At 45.9% G+C, this 11,987-nt stretch overlaps 3 protein-coding genes across 3 annotated transcripts; all 3 read left to right on the top strand.

Moving 5' to 3' along the window:
- Nucleotides 1–5: 5 nt before the first annotated feature.
- LOC123136006 (protein FAR1-RELATED SEQUENCE 5) lies at nt 6–1,399 on the top strand. The gene is made up of 2 exons (XM_044555281.1): nt 6–32; nt 125–1,399. Exon 2 carries the CDS (start codon nt 139–141, stop codon nt 577–579), a length of 441 nt encoding a protein of 146 aa, XP_044411216.1. The 5' UTR covers nt 6–32; nt 125–138; the 3' UTR covers nt 580–1,399.
- A 3,330-nt stretch (nt 1,400–4,729) lies between these two features.
- LOC123136005 (ribosome biogenesis regulatory protein homolog) lies at nt 4,730–7,417 on the top strand. Its single transcript, XM_044555280.1, has 7 exons — nt 4,730–5,073; nt 5,515–5,566; nt 5,656–5,784; nt 6,352–6,469; nt 6,585–6,771; nt 6,864–6,977; nt 7,062–7,417. The coding sequence occupies exons 1-7, from the start codon at nt 4,792–4,794 to the stop codon at nt 7,191–7,193; spliced, it is 1,014 nt and encodes a 337-aa protein (XP_044411215.1). The 5' UTR covers nt 4,730–4,791; the 3' UTR covers nt 7,194–7,417.
- A 2,445-nt stretch (nt 7,418–9,862) lies between these two features.
- LOC123136004 (Golgi SNAP receptor complex member 1-2) lies at nt 9,863–11,954 on the top strand. Its single transcript, XM_044555279.1, has 5 exons — nt 9,863–10,405; nt 10,507–10,596; nt 10,713–10,784; nt 11,235–11,364; nt 11,485–11,954. Exons 1-5 carry the CDS (start codon nt 10,034–10,036, stop codon nt 11,580–11,582), a joined length of 762 nt encoding a protein of 253 aa, XP_044411214.1. The 5' UTR covers nt 9,863–10,033; the 3' UTR covers nt 11,583–11,954.
- Nucleotides 11,955–11,987: the final 33 nt, after the last annotated feature.

Raw genomic sequence — 11,987 nt, 5'->3', positions numbered from 1 at the left:
GGGGGGGAGTGCACCGAAGACAATTCTAACAGGTGTGAACCCATATATTATATAAACTGTATGTGATAACCGTTAATAATGATCTTTCAAAAGCATGGTTAACATTATTTCTGTTGTTGTGCAGATCAAAACCGGGCGATGGAGGTCGCCATAAAAAGTGTTATGCCTCAGACGGTGCACAGATGGTGCAAGTGGCACGTGCTGAAAAAGGCGAACGAATCTCTCGATTCATTGTACACCAAGAAGAGCAAGTTCAGGGCAAAGTTCCACAAGGTAGTGAATCACATGCTCACGATCGATGAATTTGAGGAAGCTTGGAAGATATTGGTGAAGAAATATAATTTGAAGATGCACGATTACATGACGCAACTCTATGAAATAAGACACAAGTGGGCAAAGCCATATATTAAAGGTGTTTTCTGTGCTAAGATGACCAACACCCGGCGCAGCGAAAGTGCAAACCACATCGTGAAGAACTATGTTCCACCTGATTGTCCGATGCATATGTTTGTGAAGAAATACATGAGACTTCAATTTGACAGGGAAGCAGAGGAGAACTATGAGGAGAAACGGACATGAATAGTAAGTCATATTTGATAATTGCCACTGGATGTCTAGTAGTAACCTAGTTACTACTTTGATGTATCTATATTTCAGGGTAGACCGCTGTACAAGGCTAACTTAGCTATTGAGCGACTCGCTGGCAAGGTGTAAACACGGGCTATGTTTGAATAGTTTGGACATATGCTATATGAGTTTGGCGCATACAGTGAATGATGATGCTAATTCTGCGAGTGACAGTGGGAACAGACACGTTGGTTTGTTGGCGCCAAAGAAACGGAAAGAAATGGGGCGCCCAACAACCAGCTGGGAGAAGGCACCGTATGAGGGGCTGAGCAAGCGGACGAGGTTCTGCAGCATATGTCGCCAGCAGGGCCACAAACGGACTACTTGCCCGGACCATGGTGATGCCCCGAAGCCTGTTCGGAAACCAGCAAGGTGCAAAAGTTATGGAATTGAAGGTCACAGGCAAAACAACTGCCACAAAGTAGGTGATCTGCGGATGACTGGCATGTGAGCAGTTGCAGCACCCTGTCTGTCAAGACAGAAATATATAGAACTTAATGTGTGCGGCTGTAGTTCCGTCAGTAGAACTCCTCTAGTGTCATGCTTGCTGAGTGTGTTCGACTGCTGCTATGCATGGCAGAATCAAATATGGATTATCAGAAATAATGTATGCTTGAATTGGTCTGAATGTCGACGTATTAGTATTCGCACGATGAGTGCGTTTTATTTTTCTGAATTTTTGTACACTCTGGTGATGCATTCTGAGTTTGTCGGCGCTATGGTCATGTGTAGATTTGTAAAAAAAAAAATTGCGGTATGTTGATGCATTTGAAGTTATCAGGAATGCAATCTGAATTTTTCTACTCTACAGACCACAAAGTTTGAATTTCCTAGAAATATGGGAGTGCATTCTGAATTTGTCAGCGCTATGCTCATGTGTAGAATTTTGAAATATTTTGCAATATGTTGATGCATTCTGAAATTATTCAGGAATTGGAAAGTGTCTGAATGTTTCCAGTGTAGACCACAAAGTCTGAATTTCCCTAGAGATCTGGGGTGCATTCTGGATTTCTGAATAACCAAAATGCACATAAGCCGGAGCTCGTACCTACTGTACTTAACAGTGAACGAAAACTAGTGGACACGCGTGTACAAGCGATCCTGGGCGTGCATGCAAAACAGAACGGAAAGAAACTGATTTATTTTCCTGCTGATTACATTAGGCCCTGAGTACAAACGATCGATAACCCATTTGATCTTTTTTTTGAGGTTAACCCATTTGGTGGTTACTACCACCTGAAACAACAAACATTACTAGACCAACAATCCTTCGTTTTCGTTAACACAGAAAATGACAGTACAGACGGGAGAACACAACTTAATTAATGCCCCGACATGGAATTTTGACTCGTCAAACAACGCTAATGCTAAAAACAGCCTGCAGTTCGAAGATGCAGCTGAACCACAGCCTCTAGCCAACCAGGCGGCCGAGCACGAGCAGCAGCATCCCCAGCCCAATGAGTGCAACAATTAGCCAGTAAAACAGCTAGCCGTTGCATCTCTGAGCAGCAACGACAGTGATTGGCACCCCTCGCCAGCGTCGGCTCATTGTCTTGCATGTGCGACGGGGCGTTGTGAACCTCGCCAACGTCGGCTGCCTGCTGCGACCAAACCCTGTTGCCTGGCGACGGGGAGAGAGAGCTGGGTACTGCTGCACACCGAAATGGCGATTCAGATCAGGACGGTACGTCCGGTTCTATCTGATGTATCCACAGAGACAGTGGCGGACCCACAAATAAAATGGAGGGTGTGCAAACTTCAAGAATATTGAGGTCTATTTTCCTTGTCTTGGATGAGTCTTAAAAATAAGTTAATTATTACATGGTAAAAAATGTTTTTTCAAATTCTGGGTGTGCCATGGCACACCTGGCACACCCCCTAGTTACGCCACTGCACAGAGACCAACCTGCACCCAAAAAAAAAAACAGATCTGGAGCTGCTAACTACGAAACGGCTGCAATATGATCCTAGATCATACTAGAGAAAGCACTCACATCTTTCCTGGCGCACTTATGGTAGCGGTCGCCGACGTTGTCGCCGCCCCAACCCCCGAGCAATCCAGGTGATGACCTGGCCGCCACAGACAAGGCAGGGGATGAGTGACAGCATCTCGTCGTCGACTCCATTGGACGCGGAGGTGGACATCGTGCAAGCTACCGCAATCTTAGCTGGAGACGATGGTCCGATCCGGTAGGGAAATAGGCGAGAAGGAATGGGGATGAATGAATCTTGATGGGAAAGATTGGTAGGTTGGATGGGGTGCTGCACAGCAATAAATGGGAATTGGGAAGCAACGGGCATTGTCTCAGAATCGGCAACATAACGGCCTAGTCCGTTCCTGCACGTCTGAGCGAGAGCCCAGGTGACTCACGTCGTGGCAAGGCCGCGATGGCAGACATGGGCCCTCGTAACTGTTCATTGCGCCATATACGGGAATAATAATTGGGCCTATACGCTTGGGATTGTGGATCACGAGGACTGCGGGCGGGTGGGATACCGAGACCACCTGTGCTCGCGCTCAGAAGATCATTTTCGCACATAGACTATAATAGCCTTGCACTCACCACGGCTTTCACAAGAAAATCGTTGAATTTTCGTTGTAAAACTTTAATGTACTTTACTCTAGTTGGTCTTGTACGACTATTATGCTTTTGGTCATGGTTTTTGTTGTATTTGACTGACACTTGTTCTATGCTTGGTCTTCCTTTTGGCTCGAAAACTATAGACGAGATTGAAATTTAAATGCTTAGAACTTGAAAACTATTGTCTATTGTTGAGTTTTGAAATCTTTGATTAGTAGATATGTTAAATTGAAGTCATAGTGTTTGCTTCGTATGCATAGGAAAGTCAAAATTTGTACAAAACCGTTTTTGCGTACGGTTTTTACAGTACATGTTGTGCCAAAACCCGCTCTGTATCATAAATATGTTTTAGGGCATACACTAAAAACCCTTTACGACACGAGATTTTATGAGATTTTATGGTATCTGCTAGAGTTGCTCTTAGCAAAGAGAAAGCTTCCGAGGCAAGACGATAGTGCAACCTATACCCACTCATATTCGTAGTGCCTACTAGATATCTAACCATGGATTGCAAAGGCACAAATGTTTCATAAAAAAATGTTTTGTATGTACTCACTTTGATTTACTAGTCATTTTATTATCAATGTGATTATTATATATAAAAATGATAGTTAAACCACTTTGTTGATTTGAAATCAATTTTTATTTGATAACTCAATAAGTCATGGACTAGTTAAAGCAGTTCTCAAGAAAAAATAGTGGAATTTTTTGATAAAACAAAGGAGGAAAAGAGATGGATGCCGAAGCCCTATGTACTTTTGAAGGAAAAAATTAGGAAAGATTCTTCATTTGACTTCCAGAAGATGAGATCTCCATGGCCTGGCTCCACGAAATTCTCAAATCTGAAATTCAATTCGTGATTTTTACTCCACGCCTGAGATCGTCGATCCGCGAACTAGCCGGAAAGCGGTCCTGGCTCCACAACCGTGAGATGGGGATGAACAATCCCCGCTGAGAGGGCCAACTCCGCAACGCGGCGCAAGAGTCGAAGACGATGAGCGCCACAAAGAGAATATATCTCGTCCGGGATCAGAATATAGTGCAGTTTGACTCCTCATGTTTGCGGTTACCTTTTATTTGACCTTGGACGAACTAGTTTCATACATGGCACAAATATTTGTCTTGTTTAGTTTACACATAGGAGTATACTATAATAGCCATACACCAAAAAATGTACATAATATTAAAAAAAACTCATAAAGATAAATAAATGTAAACAAACATTTTTTAAAAATATTAATGGTTTTACAAAAGAGTTCACATTTTATAGTAAATTATCTTTATCACCCAATAATATGTTTTTCAGTCTATATCAGTAGATGGGTTCTTCAAAGGAAAAGTGGCTGGAAACATAAGGGAAAACAGAGGAAATCACAAAAATGGGAAACAAATTTGCTACAGAGGAGATTGCATCAAAAAACAAATTGGTGCAGTGGAGGGCTACACGGATGCCATCGTGGGCCGGCCCACATCCCATCGCGACAGTGCGATTCGGCGACAAATTGCCGCAGAACGCGTCGCGTAGGGGTTCCCACTCAAAGCACCAACCCTAGCTCCGCACCCCCGCACCCTCGCCGCAGCCATGGCGGAAGAAGCCGCCGCCACCGCCGCCGCCTCCGCGTCCGCCACCAACTTCGAGGTGGACCTGGGCCACCTCATGGCCTACGACCCCTCGCACCACCTCGCCGCCGCCGCCGCCGCCGCGTCCTCCCGGGCGGAGCTGCGGGACGAGTGCCTGCGGAAGGCCACGGAGCTCGCGCAGGCCGTCGCCAACGCCCTCTTCTCGCTGCCCGCCACCGAGGGCCGCGACGGCCCCCTCGTCCGCCTCCCGCCGCCCGCCAACCGCCTGCCCCGCGAGAAGCACGTGAGAAGATTACCTCTCTCTGCCCCCCTGATACCATCTCTGCTCGGTGCTCGCCAGTGTCGGACGATGTCGATCTTGAATAGTTACTGCTGGCTACTGCTATTCTGCGAGTAGATTGGTGTGCGGTTTCAGTGGAACGCTGGCTGCTTAATTTTTCGAATTTTCTTGCCGTAGTGCAGTTGAATTCCCTGTGGGCTATGGTGGTAATTTGCTTCTTCAACATATGAAGAAATGATGTTACAGATGCGAGAGTAGCCTACTGCCATGAAACTACAGCTAGCATATTACTGTAGTTAATTCTTTGCTTGGATTCTAGTTTTTCATTCTTGCTCTGCGCTACTCGGTAAACAAGATATCGAGCTGGATGGAGACCTATTTTGTTGAAATATGCATGCATTTGCAAACCGCAAGATGTCTAATCTTTATCTTTCATGTTACCAGTTACCAAGGCCAAAGCCTCCTACCAAGTGGGAGCAGTTCGCAAAGTCGAAAGGTGAACCTCTTATTCTCGCTGGCTTTCTGGGTGTTTTTTATTGGAAGCGTATTTGCTTCGGACTTTGTGTAACAGCAACATTCTTGCAGGGATTATCAAGCACAAGAAGAACAAGCGTGCATGGGATGAGCAAACTAATTCCTGGAAGCGGACTTATGGCTATGATCGTGTTAATGATGACAGGGACGTTCCCATTATTGAAGCCAAATTGACAGACGGTTAGCAACTTTGTCTTATGTGTCTATGGCTGGTGAATCTTGTTTTGTACTAGCAATATTAGTAATCTTTTAGAGCTTTCCCTGGGCCGAGTACAAGTGACGCAAACGCTTAACAGCCTGCATGCTTCTGCTTATGTACACTGATTTAATCCAGCTTTTATTTCAAATCTCCAATGCTCTTTTCATATATGACCAACTGAATCTAACGAGTCTTTGTTGTCAATGTAATTTGTTCTTAAATGTATATGTGTCTTGAAACCTATTACCTATGGCTGGTGAATCTTGTTTTGTAGAAAGATTAATAATCTTTTCGAGCTTTCCCCATGCCCAATACACATCGTAGTTATCATGAGCTGTGACATAAATGCTTAACAGCCTGCATGCTTCTGGTTTGTACAATAATTTGGTTCATCTATCATTTTATAATTCCCAATGATCTTTCTCATTTTGTGACTGACACTGAATTTCTTGAGTCTTCATTATCAATGTAATTACTTCTCAAATTTATATGTTTCTTCAAACCTATTTGCATTATGTTACCCTTTTAATCAAATATGATTTCTACAGAGCCTGGTGTTGATCCTTTTGCTCAAAGAAGGGAAGAGAAGAAGGGCAGGGTCGATAAACAAGAAAAGAACAGACTTGGGAATTTGAAGAATGCTGCAAAAGTTGGTGCTCTGCCAAGGTAATCCTTTCCTACTAGCTACTATAATCTGTATACCTGATGCACTATGTGTGTTATTCATTACATTAGCAACTCAAGTTTCTCATATAACAGCTTTCTGAAAAACATGATGCAGTCATATACAGCTCGCTGCCACGTCCGTGCCCATCACAGGAACTAAAGCTGATCTGCCAAGAAAAGGTAAGAAGGAAGACCTCGAGAATGTCGCTGGTATGGCTTCTGCAGCAACGGCTAGCGGTGGGAAGTTCGACAAAAAGTTGCCTGGCGAGAAACCTCTCAAGAAGGCTGGCAAAAACAGAAAGGTTTTTCTCCCATGAACCTGTTTGCCTTTAGTAAATCCGTGCGCCTTTGTAAGTTGATAGTTTGGTTAGCTTAACTGTTTTCTTTTCTGCAGTTCCTCCCTGTTGTTGAAGGGAAAGGAATGGGCAACCTGGAGAAACAGCAAAACGACAAGATCCTGAACAGTCTACTGGCCAAGAACTTCGAGGAACCGTTGGATGTCAGCAAGGCAAGCTCCAGAATTCAGTATATATGCCACTTCCATTTGTCTAGTCCACCATCTAACAAGTGCTGTAAATAACTTTGATAACAGGCAATCACCATGTACAAGGTGAAGAAGGACAACAAGAGGAGGAAAGACAAGCAATCATCGTCGTCGTCCGGATCAAATAAGTTGAAGCCCCAGAAGAAAATCCACAAGAAATCCTCAAAGAAAAGCGCTTAGGTGCACATCATCGTTGAGACATGCCGTGCTGTAGGCGGCGAGCGCGGTTTCCAAGCATCAAGGAGTGCCTTGGCAAATTTTGTATGGTCATTGACCTGTTTAAGTCCCAAGGGAGAAATATTGTTATTCCGGTTGCTACTGGTTATGACGAAGAAGCTGAATGCCATGATGACATAGCTGTACACGTATTATATTTTCGGAAGTTTGGGAAATGTTTCTGGAAAGCTTTGTTGGCAATATAGAAATCAACCTAACACCAAAGATATTTGATGTCTGAGCAAAAGCCATAATTTAGTCTGAGTTAAGTAAAGAGTGTCTATGCTTTGCCAACCCCATGCTTAACATGACCGTGAACCCTATACGAATAGTACAATAAAAATACCAGGAAAAAAAATCGGGATTGCTAGATCTCAACCCTATATGAATAGTAAAATAATAAAAAATGCCAGGAAAATAAAAAAATCGGGATTGCTAAATAGACTTAACCGAGTCTCAACAGATGTTATATTTATGATGAAGATTTATGCAAACAAAAAAAAAATCTTTCTTTTTATATGTTCTCTCCCAAGTCTCAGAGATCTAACCGCATGCACAAAAAACATCTGAAAAATCATGGTGTTAAACCTGAGCAATCATTCTAGAACCAGTTGCTGCTACTAATCATTCATTACAACCATACCAAGAGAAAGCCATTTGATCTAGAACCAATTGATCATGCACGACTTCACCTAACACCAATTCATCTAGCACCACTTCAGGTCTTCATCATTAAAAAACACACACAACTCACAATACCATCACACTTACCATCTCCAGCTTCAGCACGAACAGAATTTCTCTAGCTAATCCAACTAGCATAGCAGCCTGCTGTTTGGTAGCTAAATTCCTCTCCTTACAGTGCCTCTACCTGCAATGCCTCCTTCCAAACACTTCCATTTTGTCCTCTTCTGCACCAATTGCATCCACAGCAGCAGCACAAACAGATGCTCCACATACTCTTAGCTTCTAGCCCCAAAAATCATAGATGAACTATGTAGCAAACAGAAAAAATTACAACTTTTAAACTAGCAAGAACCATAACAAATAAGCACTCGCATTTAACTTTTTCTGCGAAAATATCAGATCTATTATAATGATTCACCGGAAGTACAAAGCACCCAAACACAATATTTAAAAAATACATTGAGGTCCATGGACAACCGAACGACCATTGTTGCCGCCAGAACAAGCCGCCGACGCACCGCTGTCGCCGCTCCCATACTGGAGCCGGCCTGACCTTGTCGATGACAGTCGGGAAGTCTTCCTGCACGCGCCCCTAAGGACCAGCGTTCGGGAGCCACAGTCGTCGTGATTGAATCCTTGAATCGATCTGAAGAACATGACACCAAATCTCGCCGTTGCATATGCACGACGAGAAACCCTAACCTCGCCACTCTGAGGAGCCGACACGAATCTACACCAGAGTTTTGTCTATCCCGTACCGACGAGCGAACTTGAGGATGATAGGAGCCCGGAAGGCTGACTCGAAGAAGAAGCGTCACCATCTGTACGAGCGCTGCCCTTGCGAGAACCAAAACCCTACCTATCTAACCCGTGGCACAAGGAATACCCTCCCTGCCACCGGCCACCGGAGCGGCAAGCGGAGGGCAGGCGAATCCATGGGCTCGCTGGCGAAGATTGAAGGGAAGAAGGATTTCCCTAATCGCCTTGCGAGAGGGGAAAGAAAAAGCTTGGGTTTTTTTCCTTTCAATGACACTCACATTTAACTTATGGAGCAACATTACTTCATAGAGCAAACATATGAACTAGACATGAATCATACATAGTGTTATGCAGCGACAAGGATTTGGGAACTAGGGATTTGGTGACGGGAGCGAGGCGGGAGCTAGTCAGGTAGGGTGAGGGGGAGCTGGTTTGGTTCGACGGAATCGGTGTGTGCTTTTGATCTATGGCATATTTGCAAAGACCCCCTTGTGACTCATGCATATTAAGAGCCATAAACATATTGGACGGTCAAAGCCACACTGTCCCAATGGACCAAGCCCACATGTAGTTTATTTGCATGGTAATACGTGTCTTATTAATAAAATAAAAATTCAGTTACAAGCCATGTAAATATCGACATTACAGGACTGGAAAGATAGGATAATCCTATGCAAAAATCAGCGCGTGTCCCTCTCCACTAAGGAAAAGGAGACATGTCATCTCTTCACCCGAGCTCGACGCGGCTCCATCGCTGATCAACAGTTTTACGGACCTCGAAAGTAGTTTGCCTAAAACAAAACCATTGCCATTGAAAGAATTAGACCGGGCAACTTGTCCCCGGACACGCCATCAAACTCCAGAACTGACGTCCCCCGCACGACTATGACGTCGGAGGAGGAAACCAGAACTGTCAGCCTCCAACCTCTCTTCTATAAAGTTAAGGTACGCCATTGGCGTACTCTCGGAAAAAAAAACCTCCAACCACAAACCCAGCACAAGATGCGCCACTTCCAGCTGTCACTTGCGTAGACAACCGTATAAAAAACCGTATATAAGTGACCGTACTCTTCCATACCGTATTTAGGGTATTTTGAAGGGCGGTGAGCAAAGTGAATATATGCAAAAAAAAAAAAGTGAATACCGCAACAAGATCAGTGATGAATATTTCTCTGAAAAAAACAAGCCAGATTCGCCAAGCGCCCGGTCTCCGCTCTCCACGTAACCCTTCTCCCCTCCCAACCTCCGCGTCGTTGCAAACCCAAATCCTCCTCCCACTCCAGCCCCCCCTCATCAGATCACGCGAGCAGGGGGCACCGGAACCGGATCGGGCGCGGCGGCGGAGGCGGGCGACGGCGATGATGCACGGCGTGGGCCCGTCGGACGACGCCGCGGCGGCGGCGGCGCTGGAGCTGCAGGAGTCCGGGTGGGAGGAGCTGCGGCGGGAGGCGCGGAAGCTGGAGGGGGACCTGGACGTGAAGCTCTCCTCGTACGCGCGCCTCGCCGCGCGCTCCTCCTCCGCCTCCGCCTCGGCCTCGGCCTCGGCGGCCTCCCCCACCGCCGACCGCTCCTCCTGGAAGTCCACGGAGCTCGAGATCCAGGCGCTGCTCGACAAGCTGCAGGACGTCAACGACGCCATGAGCCGCTGCGCCGCGCCCGCCGCCCCCGCCACCGCTTCCGTCTCCCAGAAGCTCGCGCGCCACCGCGACATCCTGCACGAGTTCACGCAGGTCCCCCTCCCCCTCCCCCGCCGCCTCTCCTCTGTGCCCCGCTGCTCCCCTCGCTGAAATGGTTGGTTGGTTGCCTGATCCGATCCGATCGATCGGAACAGGAGTTCAGGAGGACGCGGGGGAACCTGAGCTCCATGAGGGAGCACGCCGACCTGCTCAGCTCCGTGCGCGGCGACATCACCGAGTCCAAGGTTTCGTGTCGCCTCTCTTCGGCTCTCCGCTTCTCATCAATGTGTTGTTGCAGAGCGTATGCCCCTGTTTACCTGTCGTGCCATCACAGTCTGATCGCCGGGAATTTTCTCTCCAGGCTACCGGCGGCATGTCGCCGAGGGTACATTTGCTCCGGGAGAGGGCTTCCATTCACGGCAGCGTCAACCAGGTATGGTTCCAGTAGTTGAGTTAGACCAAAAGGATATCTATAATTCTGTTCAATTACATGCCAGTTGCTTAGCATCACACACTTGCACTAGAAGTAGAAGGATCCCCATTTAGACTTGTGATGTTCATCATTAGTTCTTGTCCATTCTGCATTCTCTGATCTAATGCACAAAATCATTAACATCTGCGAGTGGTATCCAATGTGATGTGCAACTTGGGGCAGTGTGTTAGGAAGGATACAGCAATAGGAAGAACAGGGTGTTAGGAACACTTGCAACCATGTTTTCTGTACTAACAGTGTGAACATTGAACGATGATTTGAGTGGAGAAGAGAGAAAACAAGTCTACTTTCGTGCAGCGAAACTTTGTCACTGTCAATATGTGTTTGTGTCTTTGTGATGAACTCTAGCTCATGAGGCACTAAGTCCCTCTTTTTTTACCCAAATTCCAGATAGACGAGGTAATTGGGCAAGCTCAAAGCACAAGAGCAGCCCTATCCAATCAGAGGGCCTTGTTTGGAGATGTTCAGGGGAAAGTCAAGCAGTTGGGTGAAAAATTCCCTGTGGTCCGAGGCCTCCTTGGTAATCTATCGATCCCCAGTTCTTACATTGGACATTAGTCTTTCCGCGGACATCATATATCCTCGGTGTTATTTATCCAATGCCAACACTCTTAACTATTGAACACATTCTTGTTTGCAGGCGCCATCAAGAGGAAGAAATCAAAGGACACGATCATCCTTTCAGCAGTAATCGCGGCCTGCACCATCTTTTTGATCATCTACTGGCTCTCAAAATGATCGGTCCGTTGTTGGGAAAGCTCGCGACGGGGACTTCCTCTCTCACCACAGAATGACTGACAAGTGACCAACAGATGGCACGATAAAAGACTGGTGATTATTATCCATTTCTTAGGGCTAGTACGAGGGAATGGGAGATCCCGTTGTGTTTAGCTCTCACCGTGCTGCCCTCGACATATCTTGTTTTTGGAGATCTCCCTTGTCATTTATACCTTAGATCAATTTTGTTTGGTGAATTGAGATGTTGTTTGTTTCGAGTAAATACGATGACACACTTCTGACACTTCCATCTTACAATGGGAATTGAGCTGTTGCTTGTACAAATACTTTGTTCCATCTCATCAAGGCCCCGTCATTGAGCTGTTGCTTGCACTATTGCTTGCAAATTCATTTCCATGTGCCTAA

The sequence above is a fragment of the Triticum aestivum genome, chromosome 6B (genome assembly GCF_018294505.1).
Source record: "Triticum aestivum cultivar Chinese Spring chromosome 6B, IWGSC CS RefSeq v2.1, whole genome shotgun sequence".
In the NCBI taxonomy this organism is placed as follows: Eukaryota; Viridiplantae; Streptophyta; class Magnoliopsida; order Poales; family Poaceae; genus Triticum; species Triticum aestivum.
Note: the sequence above shows the minus strand (reverse complement) of the source record. Positions and strands in the feature narration are given on the sequence as shown.